The sequence below is a fragment of the Musca autumnalis genome, unplaced genomic scaffold, assembly GCF_047663935.1.
Source record: "Musca autumnalis isolate F117 unplaced genomic scaffold, ASM4766393v1 scaffold_3, whole genome shotgun sequence".
Classification (NCBI taxonomy): domain Eukaryota; kingdom Metazoa; phylum Arthropoda; class Insecta; order Diptera; family Muscidae; genus Musca; species Musca autumnalis.
In genome coordinates, this window is record NW_027411866.1 from 249,018,016 (window position 1) to 249,035,513 (window position 17,498).

At 34.8% G+C, this 17,498-nt stretch overlaps 2 protein-coding genes and 1 non-coding gene across 5 annotated transcripts; 2 read left to right on the forward strand and 1 right to left on the reverse strand.

Moving 5' to 3' along the window:
* The first annotated feature begins 959 nt into the window (after positions 1-959).
* Positions 960-1,051, forward strand: TRNAI-UAU (transfer RNA isoleucine (anticodon UAU)). The gene is given in 2 exon segments: positions 960-997; positions 1,016-1,051. It is a non-coding gene; the product is annotated as a tRNA-Ile (tRNA).
* A 4,116-nt stretch (positions 1,052-5,167) lies between these two features.
* Positions 5,168-8,443, reverse strand: LOC141399273 (uncharacterized). Its single transcript, XM_073977742.1, has 5 exons — positions 7,930-8,443; positions 6,263-6,609; positions 6,051-6,194; positions 5,621-5,979; positions 5,168-5,558 (listed from the first exon to the last, which is right to left on the reverse strand). Exons 1-5 carry the CDS (start codon positions 8,131-8,133, stop codon positions 5,461-5,463), a joined length of 1,152 nt encoding a protein of 383 aa, XP_073833843.1. The 5' UTR covers positions 8,134-8,443; the 3' UTR covers positions 5,168-5,460.
* LOC141399275 (pyridoxine/pyridoxamine 5'-phosphate oxidase) lies at positions 7,547-14,073 on the forward strand. 3 transcript variants are annotated; one of them, XM_073977743.1, is made up of 5 exons: positions 7,547-7,819; positions 9,270-9,301; positions 9,394-9,515; positions 9,578-9,976; positions 13,637-14,073. In XM_073977743.1, exons 2-5 carry the CDS (start codon positions 9,287-9,289, stop codon positions 13,761-13,763), a joined length of 663 nt encoding a protein of 220 aa, XP_073833844.1. In that variant the 5' UTR covers positions 7,547-7,819; positions 9,270-9,286; the 3' UTR covers positions 13,764-14,073. The 3 variants fall into 3 exon arrangements, with proteins under 3 accessions (XP_073833844.1, XP_073833845.1, XP_073833846.1); XM_073977744.1 differs by having other exon boundaries at positions 7,704-7,819; positions 9,189-9,301; XM_073977745.1 differs by lacking the exon at positions 7,547-7,819 and adding an exon at positions 8,842-9,030 and having other exon boundaries at positions 9,189-9,301.
* The last annotated feature ends 3,425 nt before the right edge of the window (positions 14,074-17,498 follow it).

Here is a 17,498-nt window from a genome sequence, read left to right on the forward strand (position 1 = left end):
ACGTGGGCCATTGGAACTTCGTACTGAACAAGATAGTTCCATATAGTTCATTTGCCACAACTCTAGAGAAGTCTCCCCTTGTCCTTTACAGGTAAATGGGAAATAGTTGTTTTAATAATTATCTGAAACTTTAATGACGTTCGGGTGGACTTTATAGGACAAGTAAAACACTTTAAGGTGTGGTCGAGGGCCCTTTGGAAAATGTTATTAGATTACAACGATATAATTATTCCCTTTCGTGGTCAAGTCTAAGTCCAATTTTTTTGTAAAATATTAGCTAAATTGGGTTTTATTCACACAGTCGCTGTTGGATATGTCAGTGGAATATTTACAAAATGTTTGCCCTTTTGTGATGTTAGGTCCAGATTTTACTGCAGTTGGACTTTGTGGTCTCTTTTATCACTACAGTAAATTGTATTCTCCATACTTTCCTAAATTATGGTCCAAGGTTTCAACTGGTCTACTTGAAGAAATGTTTTTATTCCTAAAAAAGACTATGGCTTACTTATTGGGAAACTTTCATCATTATTGACGGTCCCTCTTCTGTTTTACCAAGTCCGAAGAAAGTCATGTCTAACGGTCACAAAAACTGTGAAGAAGTTTTCAAATGACAGAAGAGGCATTTTACCACCTTTAGAAATTATTTTTCATGTTGTGTGGTCTGAGAATCGAACCTGGGCATACAGTATGCAAAGCGAGGGTGCTTACAGTTACACAACAGTGGTGCTTAACCTAAACTTGGATGAAGTCGGTTACTTTCGTCGAGAATGTATTTAAATAATTTTTATAAATTATTCAAGATTAAATTAAAAATTTAAATTAATATTTTTAGTAAATTTAAATTTATTTACGAGGCATTTGTTAATGCTTAAAATTCTAATTCAATATTAATTAATCTTGGATTGAAACAAAATTCAAACCCGATCAACGCTTAACATTTAGTCACAACGTGAACCACAGCTCCTGTGGCGCAATTGGTTAGCGCACGGTACTTATAATCAGTAACTTGTGAGCAATGCCGGGGTTGTGAGTTCGAGCCTCACCTGGAGCAGTTGTTGTTTTTTGTTTATGATAATTTTTACTTTTTTTTTTAATTTATTACACTTTTTATATAAATAACATTTGGTATTTTAGTATTTAAATTTGAATAGAATAAACCAATAAACATTTTTTGGGAGACTTATAGATAATGTGGAATGTAATTATCGTCACCCAATTCTCCACTTGTAATACTATGTCCGAATATCATTGCATACTAATTCTAATTGAATCTATAGAATCACTCATATTGTATATTTTTCAAAATTTATTTCAAATTAACAATGCCATTTAAGAAATCATTCAAAAAGAAGTGGAAGAAAATTTTGTGACTAAACGATTGTTAACATTAACTGAAAGTAAAATATAAAAATTAAAAAAATAATGCAGATTAGGAATAATTATTAAAATACTAATAATAATAAAAATATTTTAACGTTACATTAGCTGATAAGTGTTTGAAAAGCAAACTATTGCATTAATAGGATAACAAGAAAAATAACATCATATACATACTCGTAATGTAAGGAGAATACCAAAAACAAAATAGTAAAAATTAATAAATTAAACAAATTAGATACCAAAAGAAAGAATAACATTGTTTAACATGTAATAATAAGTAACAAAAAAACTAAAAATAATAATAAAAAGTAATTTGTAATAAGAGAAAAAATAAAACTGTTTAATATTTAGTATTAAGAAAGAAAACACTAATAATTATAATAAAAAATAAATAAAATTAGTTAAGAAAAAATATAAAACACAAAAATTATTAAAACCAAAAACAAAAGCATGGTTGGGGACTAAAAAAATAACAACGATATTAATAGAAGAAATAATAAAATTAAAAAAAAAAAACTCAAGTAAAACAAACATGTACTGAAAAGTTCCAGCCCTCATGCAGATTTGCCTGGTTTTCACATAATAGGGACACATAAAAAGAGGAGAATACACAGTGTTTTCATCTGTGTGGCGTGTGAGGTCCATGACTTTTCAGCTCACATATTAATTTTTAGGTAAAAAAAAAAAAATAAAAAAACCAATGATTATGAAACATGGAGAAGAAACCATTACAAACAGTTAACTTACATTTAGTATTTTAGTAACATTAACAAATTTAATTTAATTCGAACCCAAAACCAAGAAAACAAAACTAAAACATTAAAATGAAACCAAGGGAGAACGCAACAATTTACGAATGTTTGAATATTAATAAAAAAAAACCAAAAACAATTGAATAGAAAATAAACATTTAAAACGACGAAAAATGATCGAATTAAAAAGAAAACATGTTAAGTTATAATAATATGAAGTTAAACAACAAAAAATGAGAGGAAACAAAGATAAAGAAGAAGAAGTAACATTATATTTAAATTGTAAATAAAAGAAAATAAATTGAAATTCAAAAACAAAAGAGAATAAAACAAAAAAACACATAACAAAACTTATTTTTTACTCAAAACAAAAACAAAGAACAAGATGAACAACAGCAAAATAATAAGAAACAAACAAACAAATAAAAAAATGATGAATGACATTTAACAAACCAAAAAAGAACAACATTTATTATTATTTCTTTAAAGGAATTTAATAAATTTAACAAAAATGAAAAATTACTAACAAAAAATGTCGAGTGTTTTTTATTTGCACTAAAATGCTTAAGGTATGTATGTACTTATGAATTAGACAAGAACCCGTTAGCCGTAACTACTAAGAGGTAGTTTACACTATCTATCAATGTCATATGACACGAAATAAAAACATTCCATATTTACCCACGGAGACAATGTGGAGAAGTAGTTTTTTTACATTTTTGCTGGTGTGGACGCACAGAGTAAATGGCGTAAGGAAAATCTCCAATATTACACATATTAGCGAATATATAACTATGGAAAATTTCATGTCATATGACATTTACATATAGTGTAAACTACCCCTAACAAATCAACACATGTTCGTTCCTCTGTTCAATCTGGCTCTGGGTCTATCTCCAGTTCCAGAAAAATGACTGCTTCGATGGGATGTAGCCACAGATCCACTGGAGTTAGATGGGTAGGTTTAGCGGGGCAGTTGAAAAGGTGTTCTGTGTCGTGCGGGCCCATGCCGCATACAGATGTCTTGCACGGCGCGATCGATTTCCGTCCAATAAGAATTTAGGCGACTGCAATATCCCGAGCGTAGATGAGCCAAAACTACTCTAGTTTGTCGTTGCAGCTGACGCTCCTCAGCTGCGATAGATGGGGGATGTACTCCGAGTACTTAATTCACACTATAATTGCTTAAGGCCTTGGCAACTGCGTCCGTGTGAATGCTATTCAAACCTGCTTGATATGCTTGTTGATCTAGGGGTTCTCTCCTGTATCGTTGGACCTCTCCCTCTAGAGCATGGATATCCTTCCTGATCTGCCTGAATGTGTCGGGCCTACCCACAAGATGGTGATTGGGATGGTTACACGGTAACATCCAAGCAGGTACTGCAACGAAAGCATCTCATTGTGTTGCTTAACTGGAAGAATCTTTGCCTCCTCATGTAGATGGTCCACTAAAGATTTGAGGAGGCACCCTGTTGCTGTTCTCAGGGCGGCATTCTGGCAAGTTTGAATCTTTTTCCAATTCGTATCACATAATCTCGCCGCATAGCTTACCACAGACCAACCTATCGCGTTATATGTGGTCAACAAGGTTTCTTTATCTGCACCCCAAGTGTTGCCGGCCAGGGACTTGAGGACCTTGTTCCTACTTTTCAGCTTGTCGCAGATAGCTGTGGCGTGTGCGCACGGCGTGAATGTAGTGTCGAATGTGACCCCAAGTGCTGCCGGCCAGGGACTTGAGGACCTTGTTCCTACTTTTCAGCTTGTCGCAGTTAGCTGTGGCGTGTGCGCACGACGTGAATGTAGTGTCGAATGTGACCCCTAAAATTTTAGGGCAGTTTGTGGTCGGAATTCTGCTACCGTCGACCACGACATTCAACTCACGTCCAAACTGCGCTGTCCATGTGGTGAACAGAGTGGCTGTAGATTTTGTGGCGGAAATCTGCATATTCCTCGAATGGAAAAAGGTGGTAAGATCGGTTAAATTGTTGTTCAGTCTCTCACAGATGTCATCAGGATAGGTACCCGACGCCAGGATCGTGCAATCATCCGCATACGTTACGATTTCGATGCCGTCTGGAAAGGGCGGAATACAGGAGAGGTAGAGATTAAATAGTTCCGGAGATATCACCTCACCTTGGGGGACTCCCCGTTTCACTCTACGGGGTTTGGACTTCTTATTCCTGAATTTCACGTACGACTAGCGTCCACACATATAGTTGACTATCCAACGTTTCAAGCTTCGCAGGAGGGTTGTCCGCTCAATGCCCTCAAACAGCGTGGAGTGCCTGACTGTGCCTGATAAGTCAAGCGTCACCATCACTGTTCTATCGCACGGTCGTCTCTGGTTGGGTCCTTGACAGATATATGTGGTAATGGCGTGCAACGCTGTTGTTGTGCTGTGCTGCTTACGGAATCCACGCTGATGATCGGCAACTTGGTAGATATTTCTGATACTAGGCCTCAAGTGTTTTTGCTACGGGCGACAAAAATGAAATCGGCCTGTACGATTCACTGGGGACTGTGTTCACGCGGCATGCAGCAACATATTCCCTGTCGTAGTCCCTCACGTGGACCAAAAGAATTCGGAGCAGACATTCCGGGATATGCTGCTCCCAACACAGAAAAACGAACCAAATACAAACATTTGTACACTGAGGTGGCAGCCGCTGGCCGGAACGATGATTTTGTGTTGTTCCGGGTCAATCCGGTACAAAGAACCCGCTGCCGTGGGATTGACATATTTGTAATAGTCAGGAAAAGTGAAGTTGATGCACGTGTGGAAGGGTGGTTGCCAAGGCATCTACACCTACATCTTTGTTTTTTTTTTTTTAAGTTAAGATAGCGGTTGAGGGCCTGAGTCTCCTTACCACGGCAAGGTCAGGAAAACTAAGCCTATTACACGTTGAGACGACCTTTTATCAACAAAGCTCCGTTGAAGTACATTTGGTACTCCATTGCAAACCTAAAAAACACCGAGTTGTAATTTTTTTCAAGATTTGGTTCCTTTGTTGTTTAATTCAGTAAAACTCCACATCTATATCTCAAGGACGCAATAAACTTGTTAATACGTGTTTTTTATTTCTTATATCAGTATATAAATATGTGTATGCGTTTGTTTCTTTGTGTGTTTAAATAGTTAATCGAGTCATGGAAATTGTGTTTTCTTAATTGTGGAAAGTTGTGGCTTTCATAAAAGTAACGAGAGAGTCAAATGGTACCAACAAGCAACTTTTTATAAGACTAGCTAATACAATTTTTGTTTTTGCATTAAATATAGTTAAAATAGGGAGACATAGTTTCTATGAGAGAGGGAAATTGGTTATTTGGTCTAACAATCAGTAACAACAGTATCATCATTGTCATCTTCCACCTCACTGCCACGTCCTTCTCGTATACGTTTTAGTTTACGTTTTAAAATCATAATACCTGAAAGTAAATAAATTTTAGATATTTAAGAAAATATTGCACACGATGTTTGTTTGTCTTACATTTAATAGCCTGATAAGCTTTGGTTGAGGAACTTTCCGTTCCCGTTGCTGCCATATTGCTGCTATTCATTTTCTCATGAGCCAGCTTCACTTCTAAATAGGCCTTTTTCAAGGCCTTAAAGTGGCGATGTTCACTTGAATCCTTTAGTAAAATACACTTGGCCGCCGAGCCTTCACCCGAACAATCAGCCGGTGTGTTGTGATAAATTTGATGATAGAAATATTGTAGTACTGGTGAATTCCAAATACTTAGTCCATACCACAACCATATGACAACATTTAGACTAAATTTAAAATTTTTGGCAAATAATGTGGGTACTAGATACTTAAAGGGTAGCAGGCTAATGAAGACATGGGACCTTTTGGGGAGAAAGAAGGAAAGAAAATTGTTAGACATTTTTCTTATATGTGAAAATGAAGAGCCACTTACCATGAAGCAATACGCAGTCCCAAAAATATTTGATATACCAATATATTCCTTCTGGGATTTTGCAATGCCAAAAGGCTAAGAATTTCCGAGATTATGTTATAGATTCCCAGTATCAAATTCACTCCCACAAAATAATTTTCATATCTGAAAAAATATAACAAACATTTAATTAGTTATTGCCAAGAGAAGGAAATCTAAAAGTATCACTTTACCTGTAGGTATCTATGGCCACCAATGCCATCAAATAGAGAGCCTTTGATGCCGACTCCAAATAATCGGATTCTTTAAAATCCAACATAGCCCCATGTAGGTAAAATGTTATAATAAATAATGAATAAAATTGAAACTTCTCACATTGTTGCGACTTATAAAAGATGTGATCTTCTGATGAATAGAACAATGAATAACGCCCTTGATTTTTCAGCAGTTGTGGCAATATCACCCATTCATTGTACATGTATAGGAATAAAGTACATGCAGCATAGAATGCTATGTTCCATATGGAGCGTGAGAACTGTTTACGTTTGTAGTATTTTATATTCGAGGTTTTTAGAAAGACCTGTAAATAAAAAAATGTTTGAGATTGGTGTTATTGGGATACAATTTAGACAATTATAATTTAATTTAGATGTCCTAACTTGACCCAGTCTCCTTAAGGCCGAGGTGGGACTTTTAATGATGATGGTAATTACATTTAATTACGCTCTAGATAAAGACAATTGCAAGAATCTCGTTTTTGTGGATAAAATAAATAGTTCCGGAACTACACAATTGCAAAAAAAAATATATCTCGTTTATCAAGACCCCAAGGGATATCGCTAGGGGGCTTTAAACTGGATCTAAATCGATATGACTAGTAAACAGCCGAATCCCCGTTTAATTCTTAAGATGGCAACCATTTGTTGTATTTTCATTGTTTTTAATTCAATTGCTTTAAATATTCTTTTAATCTACGAGCAGTTTTTTTGGTACCCAATTGTAATTCCGTGAATTTGAAACCCATCTTCATTCGTGATCCTTCATTTTATTTCAAGAAGTACAATCAGGGAAATCATGAATAAAAATTCCGTACGGAATTTGTTTTCTTTCTCCAATATCAAAATTTTGTACATATTTCCACATTTACGTCCAAAAAGTGAATATTTTTGTAGATTCGGTGTATTCCATAATTAAGTAATTCTAGTTGTTTTCAACGTTTCAAAATACTGATAATTTTTTAAATTATTTTCCGTGCGAAAAATTCCGCGAAATCCAATATCCAGTTCCGTGACCATAAAACCATAATTTGAATTGAATACAACAGTTGGCAACGCATACATAAGTAACATGTTCATAGCATAGCCACAAACCCACAAGCATTCACAATAACCTCGGTTGCTGAAGAAATGAAGTAGCAGTCCCAAGGTCATTCAACGGCGGCAATGGTGGCATAATTTCAGAAACTCATTAGTCTATAAAAGGAATTAATGTAAAAGAATGTCGAGGTAAAACATTTCAGTTAATTATTCTTTAACAACAACAACACAACAACTACTATTATTACTAAAAAATGTGCCCAATCAAATTAAACATTACCGGCGGCCTAACAACAACACAAATTTTAGCACGCCTTTGTTTTCTTTGAAAAACAAAAACAACTCTACAGATACGATTCCATAAAAATCAATGGGAATACATTTTTGTTTTATCATTTGTTAAACTAAACGACAAAGTAAAAGCTCACCCGGTCGGCAAAACAAGTGTAATATTTAAAATCGCTCATTTCGAAGGTATTCTTGGTATTCTTTACATTCCCTACCCTGCTAAATCTATTTTTAATACCAATACCAAGGATTTACACAACAATTCAACGACATCAATCTCGAACAAACTAACTTACCTGAAATAAATTGTGAAAACCCACGAAACCAAAACTGAAGAGTAGAAATATCCAGAACACGGCATTGGCCAAATAATTGAAGTTGATATTTTCAACAAAGGCATCAAAACGATCTGTGGTTATTAAATATTTCAATGGCAAAAAGAAGTTGCTAATTTCTTCTCCAAGTGAGGGCTTTCCGCCCCTCATATCCAAAATACTCATGGTGAAGATTTTTAATAGCTTCTTTATTGTTCACTTTGGTTTAGTTTGCGAAGGTTTTGTAGATCCAGAGAGTGCAAATTGTGTTGCACATTTTTTGTGGTTAAAAGTAGCAGCTTTAATGCTGTTTATGGCAAAAAATAATTATTTTTTTCTTCTACATCTGTTTTCAGTGGAGGTCGGCACAATTTATGATGATTTGTTTTGTTTGTGTTTATAAAAACTAAAAAACTATCAGCTGTCAAAATAGAAAGAACAAAGTCGCCGCGATGTACGCAGTTGACGTCGTTTACTATTTATAATATCGTAACGCCGACTAGTAGTTTTAAACTAATCAGTGTTGTCAATGTAGTGATTTTTAATGAAGTTATACTTAAGCTTATATAAAGTGAAACTACTAGTGAACGGATGAAGTGAGCACTTAACCAGCGCACATCTATCCCAATGGACATTGAAAAGGTTTCACACTTCTATATAGCACTTTTAACTTATATGTGTTGCCAATGCAGTGGTTTTTAATGAACGACTAAAAGCTGAAAATAGTACTTCCGTCCAATAAACGCGATTATACGTTATAGAAAGATCCACGCAAATCCAGCCAATTGGAATGTATATAACTGAAGTACGCAGTTTTCGTCGTCGTTGAAAACAGTTAATTTTAGGAGTCCTTCTTCTCAAGAATATTAAAATATACCGTATGAGCAAATAGTACAGTCAAAAAAGTTATTTTCAATTTTCCATGCAATTGCAAGTTAATATTGGCGAGGTAACATTACGATTAATAAACTTGATTGATGAATTAAGGTCCAACTGCCTTAAGGTAGTTCAATTTGCCTAATGTGGACCAACTAAGTGCTTGAAGTAAAATGTGTAATGTAAATAGGCCTGTTCGATAACTTCGTAAGTAAAAAGTACTTGTGAGTTCTTGCAAGTACTTCTCATTCCTCTTTAACTGAACAAGTTTGTAATCGAACAGCATTTTGTAAAAGTTTGTACAAATGTGTACTAACTTTTGAGTTATCGAACAGACCTAATGTGTTGTTCACTATTGATTGCAGGACATTCTTCGATTCCTTGCATAATAGTATTGCCTACAAATGTAAAAACATATTTTTTCCAATTTAATCAAATATTTTCAGGTTATTATTAAACCAAAATGGATAAAATAACGGTAAGTCCTTCATTTTGAAATCCTTGTTAAAATAACAATTTATATTTCCCCTTTTCTTAAACACTTTGTGGGGTTGGTTACTAACACTACAGCACTTACCACGATTGGCACATATTAAAAACTTTCCTCCAAATCCCATACAAATGTTTAAAAGCATATTGGAAAGGGTTAAAGCACCACATATATTTCCCATGAATTTGGCCACATTAGATAAGTAAGCACTTCCATCACTCCTATTCCTTTTATGTATTTAAATTCTAATAATATTCCCTTTAGCGAATTTGGTGTTCTAAATCGCACGGTCATTTATCGTGGTTTGCTGGATGATTCTTGGATATGTTTTGTTACCGAACGCAATTCAAGAAAATATCAAAATCTCAAGGAAAATCCTAAATTGGGCCTAACAATACTATTCCATCCGGATGCCCGTAAGGTGGAGACGAAAGAAATTTTGCCCGAAACATGGCAAATACGTTTGCTAAATGCTGAAGCAGTGGAATTGAATGATGACCAGTTAAAGGTTCTGTGGCAACAAGAACCATTGTTAGCGAAAATAAGAAGCCACATTTGTAGTTGTGGCAAGCCGAATAGTACTGAAGAACTTGAGTCCAGATTTGAAGAGCAATTGGCCATTATGGACAGAGAGAAAAGGGAACCCGAACAAACTAAATCATAGTAAGTATCTAAGTATATTTAAGGACTTTATTTGTGTGGACATTTAAATATTGTTAAAAGAAACCAAAAAGGCAACTATCAAGGATTTTGAAATGTGTTTAGAAAGAAGGGCACAAAGTAGATACATATTTTATTGGAAGATTTATACATCATAGAAAAGATGGAGTCTGAATGTATTTGTTCCGAGAAATAACGATTTAGAGAAAGAACAACACTTAAGAACTTGGAAGTAGGTAGTGTAAAATGTGGTAGAAAAGTGTTAACAACGAAATGGATAGATTTTGAAGGTAATGCGCAAGGAAAGCTAGTAGAATGAAGACGATAAACATTGAGAAAACATGCCGATTAAGACAAAAAGTCACGTACTTATTTACATAGTTACAGTCGATTTATTTTTATACCCTAAACCACTATGTGGAAAGGGTATTATAAGTTTGTTTTGGTAAAAATTCATGTAACACCGCGAAATATTCGTCGGAGACCCCCAATGTGGTATACAGATCTTCATATCTCGTCGAGATAAACCGATTTGGAGATGTGTGTCCGTCCGTCCGTCCGTGTGTCCGTCTGTCCATTATAACTTGTAATAAAACTCCAGGCCGCAATTATGGACCGATCGTCACGAAATTTGGTATGGAGGTCGGTTTTTAAATAAGACAAAGAAGAAGCTTGCAATTTGTAATGGCGATCAGCTATTATTTAGAGGGTTAAATGGACCAAAACTTCTGTGTCAAAATTGTGAACACTTTTAATATACAGCTTATATCTTTATTCCTGGATGAGACATTCCGGGAAAGTAAGCTATACTTGGAAGAGGAACGCTTGACCTTTTTATTGATGTCAATTGTGTTTTTGTACATGATAAGATAACAGAGTTACAGCCTAATATACCCCGTTATTTGTTTGTAGTGTAATCATAAACACGCTAAAGGTCGTAATTATAGCTCAATAATCACGAAATTTTGCACGAGGTAAGAATTTAGGTAGAGGAAGATGCTTACAATTTTGGATGATGATCTGATATTATTTAGCGGGTGAAATGGGCCATTACTTTTGTATGAAAAATACAAAAAAAATGTTTTTGGTATATGTATATGTATTTTATTTTCTGGAGTAAAGTAGACTACATATGAAAATAGAACTACTGATCTTCCCCCTAATGAAAATTGCAATAAAGTGTCTGCTAGATAACGGGCCTACTGCTTAATATATAATGGGTTTTGTGTAGAGAACCACATTTTCCCATTCCCAGTTGTTGCATTATTTCAAATTACATTGCAAAATATCCTTCAGTAAGGTTTGCGATATTTTCTGAGTATTTCAGTCATGTAAAACTACTCTACAAATGGTGTCTTAGGACATGCCGTTCGGACTAGGAGATAAGCTGTTCCATATAATTGAGCGTTGTCCCTTTTGGGATGTTTGTGAAACAATTATAATATTATTATTATTTAAGCTTGGTGTGATACGGTACCTGAATCCACAAATTTACTTCTAACAATAAGTTTATTTGTTCCATAAAGAAATTTTGATATGTGGAAAGCTTATTCACAGGGGTAAAGGTGTAGGGTATTACATGGTCGGCCCCGTCCGACTATAGCCTTGGCTTACTTGGTTTTTTTACTTTTTTTATTTATTTCAATTCACATATGCCCAGTCTTTCGACCTTAAGGCTGTACACTACAATATAATGCCATGAAAACAAATAAATTTTAAATTAAGTAACTTAATGGAGGGATGACTATACTACTCCAAAACACAATTACAAGGTATAAAAATAGGGGTAGTAATTATAAAATAAAAAAAAACTATATTAACCCCCTGTTTTTGTAAGTTATTTTTGTTCGTTCGTCTATATTCGTAATAGTTTAGGCATTCATAGCTCAGCCCCCAGATGACATACACATCTAATTTTTCGTATACCCGTTCCATATATCGTTAAGAATTCCTCATTTAAAAATCAGCGCTCTTCATTTGCGCTAAAGCGAGTAAATCGATCTACAAAATTTGACAATTCGTGTGAGAAGAATAAAAATTTTTACAAAAACTGGGGGTAAATGTTATTTAGCAAAATATCAGCTGTCAAATCGTTTTTAATTTTTTCCAACAGGTTGTATTTCCGGCTCCTATAACGATTTGGCCGAAACTGTACACATAGTAATTTCTTCCAAACGTACATCCTTCCGGCACCTCCCTCACAAAGTTCGCAATTTTCTCTTAAGTACTGTTTAAATACTTTTTTTAATTTTTAGAGCGATATATTTTTTTTCGCGGGCAAGTTCATGATTCCTGACTCTAAAAATTTCTACTGTGACCAACTAAAATGAATGATAAACACGATAAGTTACGAATTGAGAATTGGGTAAAAAGCTAAAGCTATAAATTCACTCCCGAACTTAGATCTAGTTCCAAGATGTAGGTCTATTCCCCCTCAAGTACTTCCTTCGCAAAAGTTCAGCACATTAAAGCCACTTATGTGACTACGTCTTTCGTGATCATTCAGCACGTGGGGAAATTAAAGGGAATATAGAAAACAAACGTAGAAAGAGGTGATATTTATATAGATATAAAATCGGCGGTATAATTCTGCTTACCACCTCATGAGTTTGGAGGTTATCGCACTCTTCTCTAGGGTTCTAGTAAACTCATCAACTGGATTTCTCCATTTTATCCTGGATTTCTCCATTTTATCCGAAGAGGAACACTTCCTCTCTATACCTAATGTTAAACTTTGGAGCGCTATCCTAATGAAAATGATGGGCATTTGCGTCGCAACCCAAAATTATGTTACTCATGACTAGACTGCGGAATCCTATGCAAATGCATATATGGTTGGGATGGTCGTAGAGAAAATCTGATTAGACATACATAAACTCGTTTTATCACAAAATAAAACGAATATGCAAAATATATGCAAAAATATATACAAGGATTTGTGGTCTAAAAATCCCACCGAAATGGCTGAAATTTGGTATTAAGTCTTGGGGGTAAAAAACTTTCCACCAAAATTTTGTCGGTATTTTGAAGGATGTGGCTGTGGTTATACATTTCTCTATTTTATTGACTTGTCTGTAGAGAATTTTAAACAGAAAAATTGTACATACAAATATTTTTGTACGTATTATTGAAATATTTGTTGCATATGAAAATATGTAAAATTCATAAATTTTGCATATGCAAAAATTTATGCATTTTGCATAATTTTGCATATGTCATATGTTTCGATTGCAATGTAATCAGAAGCCAAACATATGCCTAGTCTCAAAATTTGACATGAATCGGACCAAAAATAGGGGTTGCATAAAATTCCGCTGTTTTGCAGCACCATGTCTCCTCTGAAAGATGATTCACACTCGACATCATAAAACATCCGGTAGCAATCCTAAGCGCACTATTTTGGATCGTCTGCAAATTACTCCATTCGGTGTCACTCAAACTCGTGCGTACCAGCCAGACGAAATCGAATTCAGGTCCCCCCTACATGTATGTATATGTATTTATGGGCGCCCAATATTTGTTTGTTGTAATGAACACAGTTATTAAAGAATGTACATTAAATCAAGTATATTAATTACCGTGGATTTTTAAAGAATTTTAATTCAAGGATCTCTTTGGTCTTTGGACATTTCTTCATTTCATCTCTATTCTTTTCCTTTTTAGCACTGCATTTAAAATTATACCGAAATATTGGGATTTCTATATGTCTGAACCAGATGCCATTGCTGACCGTGTGCAATATAAACAATTGGAGAGTGGTGAATGGCAGGCCTACCATGTTGATGCTTAAATGCGGACTACAACAAAATATTAAATATTTGTTTTTAATTTTTTATTATAACCTAACACATTGTATTATTAGCTGTGTCTTTTTACGTGATAATTAGTAATAATTATTACTAATGTTGCAGAGTTTGACAGTTTTTAAAAACTGTTTCAACAACATTTAGTAAGTAAAAAGACACACCTATTATGTAAGGAATCAAGGATAAAAACAATGGTGATTTACAAAAATCAAAATGTAAACTTATATAACTACATATATATAGAATAAAAATAATTTTTACAAACTGTAAAATAATAAATAAATTAGATGCAAATTACAAATCGTCACCATAAATGCCAGAAGACGTATCGCCAAAAAATCAAAATTCGTTTTTTGATTGAATCTAATTCAAAAGACTAAAATACATGCTCTTGCAAAATTCCAAGCTTCTACGTTAAAAAAAACGATCCCATTCGAGAAAAGGCATTTCCGAAAATGGGATAACATTGCAGATTTTGTTGTAATGACGGATCCCAAAACCAAGCGTTTCCGCGGTTTTGGGTTCATTATGATTGATAATATCCCAAATACTCGCCCTCACAAAATTAATATTCCATAAAACAGTTTTTTATTTTATAATGTTTTTTCCTTCTTCTGTAAAACGTCTTTGAGCATTTATGGTGACGAAATATTTTATTGTTTTTATAGCTTATTTAGAAGGAACAAGTAAAAAAAACATGGACCTATGTTGGAGTAGTTTTGTGACCACTGGGAACCTCAGACTTTAAATTACAGGTAAAATTTTTTCCAAATTTTGTGCTCAATCGAAGAGTAAATTTTGTACTCTTACCACTACAGTCACATATATAGCTCAATTACCCAAATAGTGGCATAACACATTTTTTTGAATTAGCATTTTATATTTTTCGGCCACGTCTACTTTATTATACCCTACACCACACTGCGGCAAGGGGTATTATGTCTTTGTGCATTTGTATGTAACATACAAAAGGAAACGAAATAGACCCATAGCTCCTTTTGGGGATATACATATAATCACTTTCTGAGTCGATTTATGCATGTCCGTCCGTCCGTCTGTACAAGTGTTTTTGTTCGCAACGTACAGGTTACATTTTTTGTCCGATTCAGCTGAAAATTGGGGAATATAATTTTTTTAGCCATAGGAAGAACGCTATTGCTTTTGGTGAAAATCGGTTCAGATTTGGATATAGCTCTCATATATATTTTCGGCCGATTTGATGTATTTGCTGCACCAAACACGCTATATAAGTCCGATTTTGATAAAATTTGGAATATGTGACTAAACTCGGTCTAGAAATAAGTGTGCAAAATTATATCGAAATCGGTTCTCGGCCGATTTAACGTATTTGCGGCACAAAACACGCTATATACGTCCGATTTTGAGGAAGTTTGGAATATGTGTTGAGGAATTTGGTCTAGTTATAAGTGTACCAAATTATACATATTCACGGCCCGCCCGACTGTGATCCTTTCCTTACTGGTGTTCATGTTTATATCTCTAAACCTCAAAGAGTTGCAGCTTATTTTCTAGGAGTTTGACATAAATCAACAAACAAATTTGTTGAGATTATGAAGCACTAAAACACTTTAAATCATGCTTGATCTTGCACAGAATTTTAGATTTGATAGCTCTTTTCAATCCGCGACTTAAAACTCGTTTTTCTCAAAACTTGTGGGTCGAATCCGTATTGCGAGGCGAGTCATGTCGCGTCGTTTATCGTCTCTGTGACAAAATTTAAAAAATGCACTACGTAAAGCGATAGAAAATAATCGTCGATAACAAGTTATCGGTGAAGTTGCGGAACGTTTTTTGTTTTGATTTCAATAAATTAGAAAAAATATCAGAACAAGTTGTACACAAAAGTTATAGTTTTCTAAAATGATAAGCTCAATGGAACTATTTTTTGATGATAGTGAAGAAGATATAGTTCTTCTACGTAGTATCTATCAGACGACACTTAATGTTCTTATTTAAAACATTTTTTTCTTTTGTTTGGATTTAAAATGAGTCCATACTCTGTTCCATTCATCTGGTGTACGCACACAACTATTTAATTGCTCCACAGCATCCTTCCACACCTCATCGAAAGTGGCTCTAGTTTCGCCAAAAAGTCTGACTCCACGAGCTACGTTTGGGTGGGCTTCCATTTTTTCAAGCAGCATTTCAAATTGCTGTTTTGTATTAATTTTTACCAATATAAGTACTGAAACACCAAAAAACGTATATAATATTAAATAATGAATGAAAATGTGATCTACGTTTAATTTTTTTGTTTTTATACCCTACACCACTATGTGGGGAGGGTATTATAAGTTGGTTTTGGCCAAAAAGTTTGTAACGCATCGAAATAATGGTCGTAGACCCATACTTATATATATCAAAATGAATGTCTCGACGAGCTGAGTCGATCTGGCTATGTGTGTCCGTCCGTCAGTCCGTCCGTCCGTCCGTCTGTCCGTCTGTCCATCTAAACCTTGTAATCACGCTACAGGCCGCAATTTTGATTGGATCGTCACGAAATTTTGGATGTTGATGGGGGTCCCGGAGGGGAAGAAGCCTATTGATTTTGGTGATGGTCGGATAATATTTAGGGGTCGGAAAGGGCAAAAAACTTTGGTGGATAAAAAGACAACGTTTTTTTCCAAAGCGAATATCTCAGCTTCTATATGGGGTATACCAAAAGCAAAACAAAACAATGAAACCAGAAAATATCACCTTTCTAATGATATAAAGTAGGTGCTCGTAGGTGATCAAACAACGAAGATATCGCAATAGTAGCAAATAAAACCCCAATTTTCATTTTTGCGATTTTAATTATATCGACGAATATCATAGCTTTGGTTGAAAATTTTCCAAAAGCAAAGCCTGACTATGAAAGTAGAAGATCCCGTCTTTACAATGATGCAAATTAGTTCGGCGTAGGTAACCAAATAACGGAGATATCGCAATAGTCGGTAATACATTCCATTTTTCTATTTTTTGGAAATCACGCTACAGGTCGCAATATTGATCGGATCGTCACGAAAATTTCAGGGTTAATGGGGGTCTCACAGATGAAGAAGCATATTGATTTTGGTGATGGTCGGATAATATTTAGGGGTCGGAATGGGCAAACACTTATTTGGAGAAAAGTCAACATTTTATTTCAAAGCCAATATCTCTGTTTCTTTAAGAGGTATATCAAAAGCAAAACCTGGAAAGGAAAGTAGAAAATATCACCTTTACAACGGTGTAAAACAGGTTGTCGTAGGTGGTCAAATAGCAAAGATATGGCAATAGCCGATAATGCATCCCATTTTCCGATTTTTTTGTAATCACGCTACAGGTCGCAATTTTGATCGGATGGTCACGAAATTTTGGGGGTTAATGGGGGTCCCAAAAAGAAAGAAGCCTATTGATTTTGATGATGGTCGGATAATATTCAGGGGTCGGAGTGGGCAAACACTTATTTGGAGAAAGGTCAACGTTTTATTTCAAAGCCAATATCTCTGTTTTTTAAGAGGTATATCAAAAGCAGAACCTGGCAAGGAAAGTAGAAAATATCACCTTTACAACGATGTAAAGTAGGTTGTCGTAGCTGCTCAAACAACAGAGATATCGCAATAGTCGGTAAGGCATCCCATTTTCCGATTTGTTTGTAATCACGCTACAGGTCGCAATTTTAATCGGATCGTCAAGATTTTTTTGGGAGTTGATGCGGGTCCCACATAGGAAGA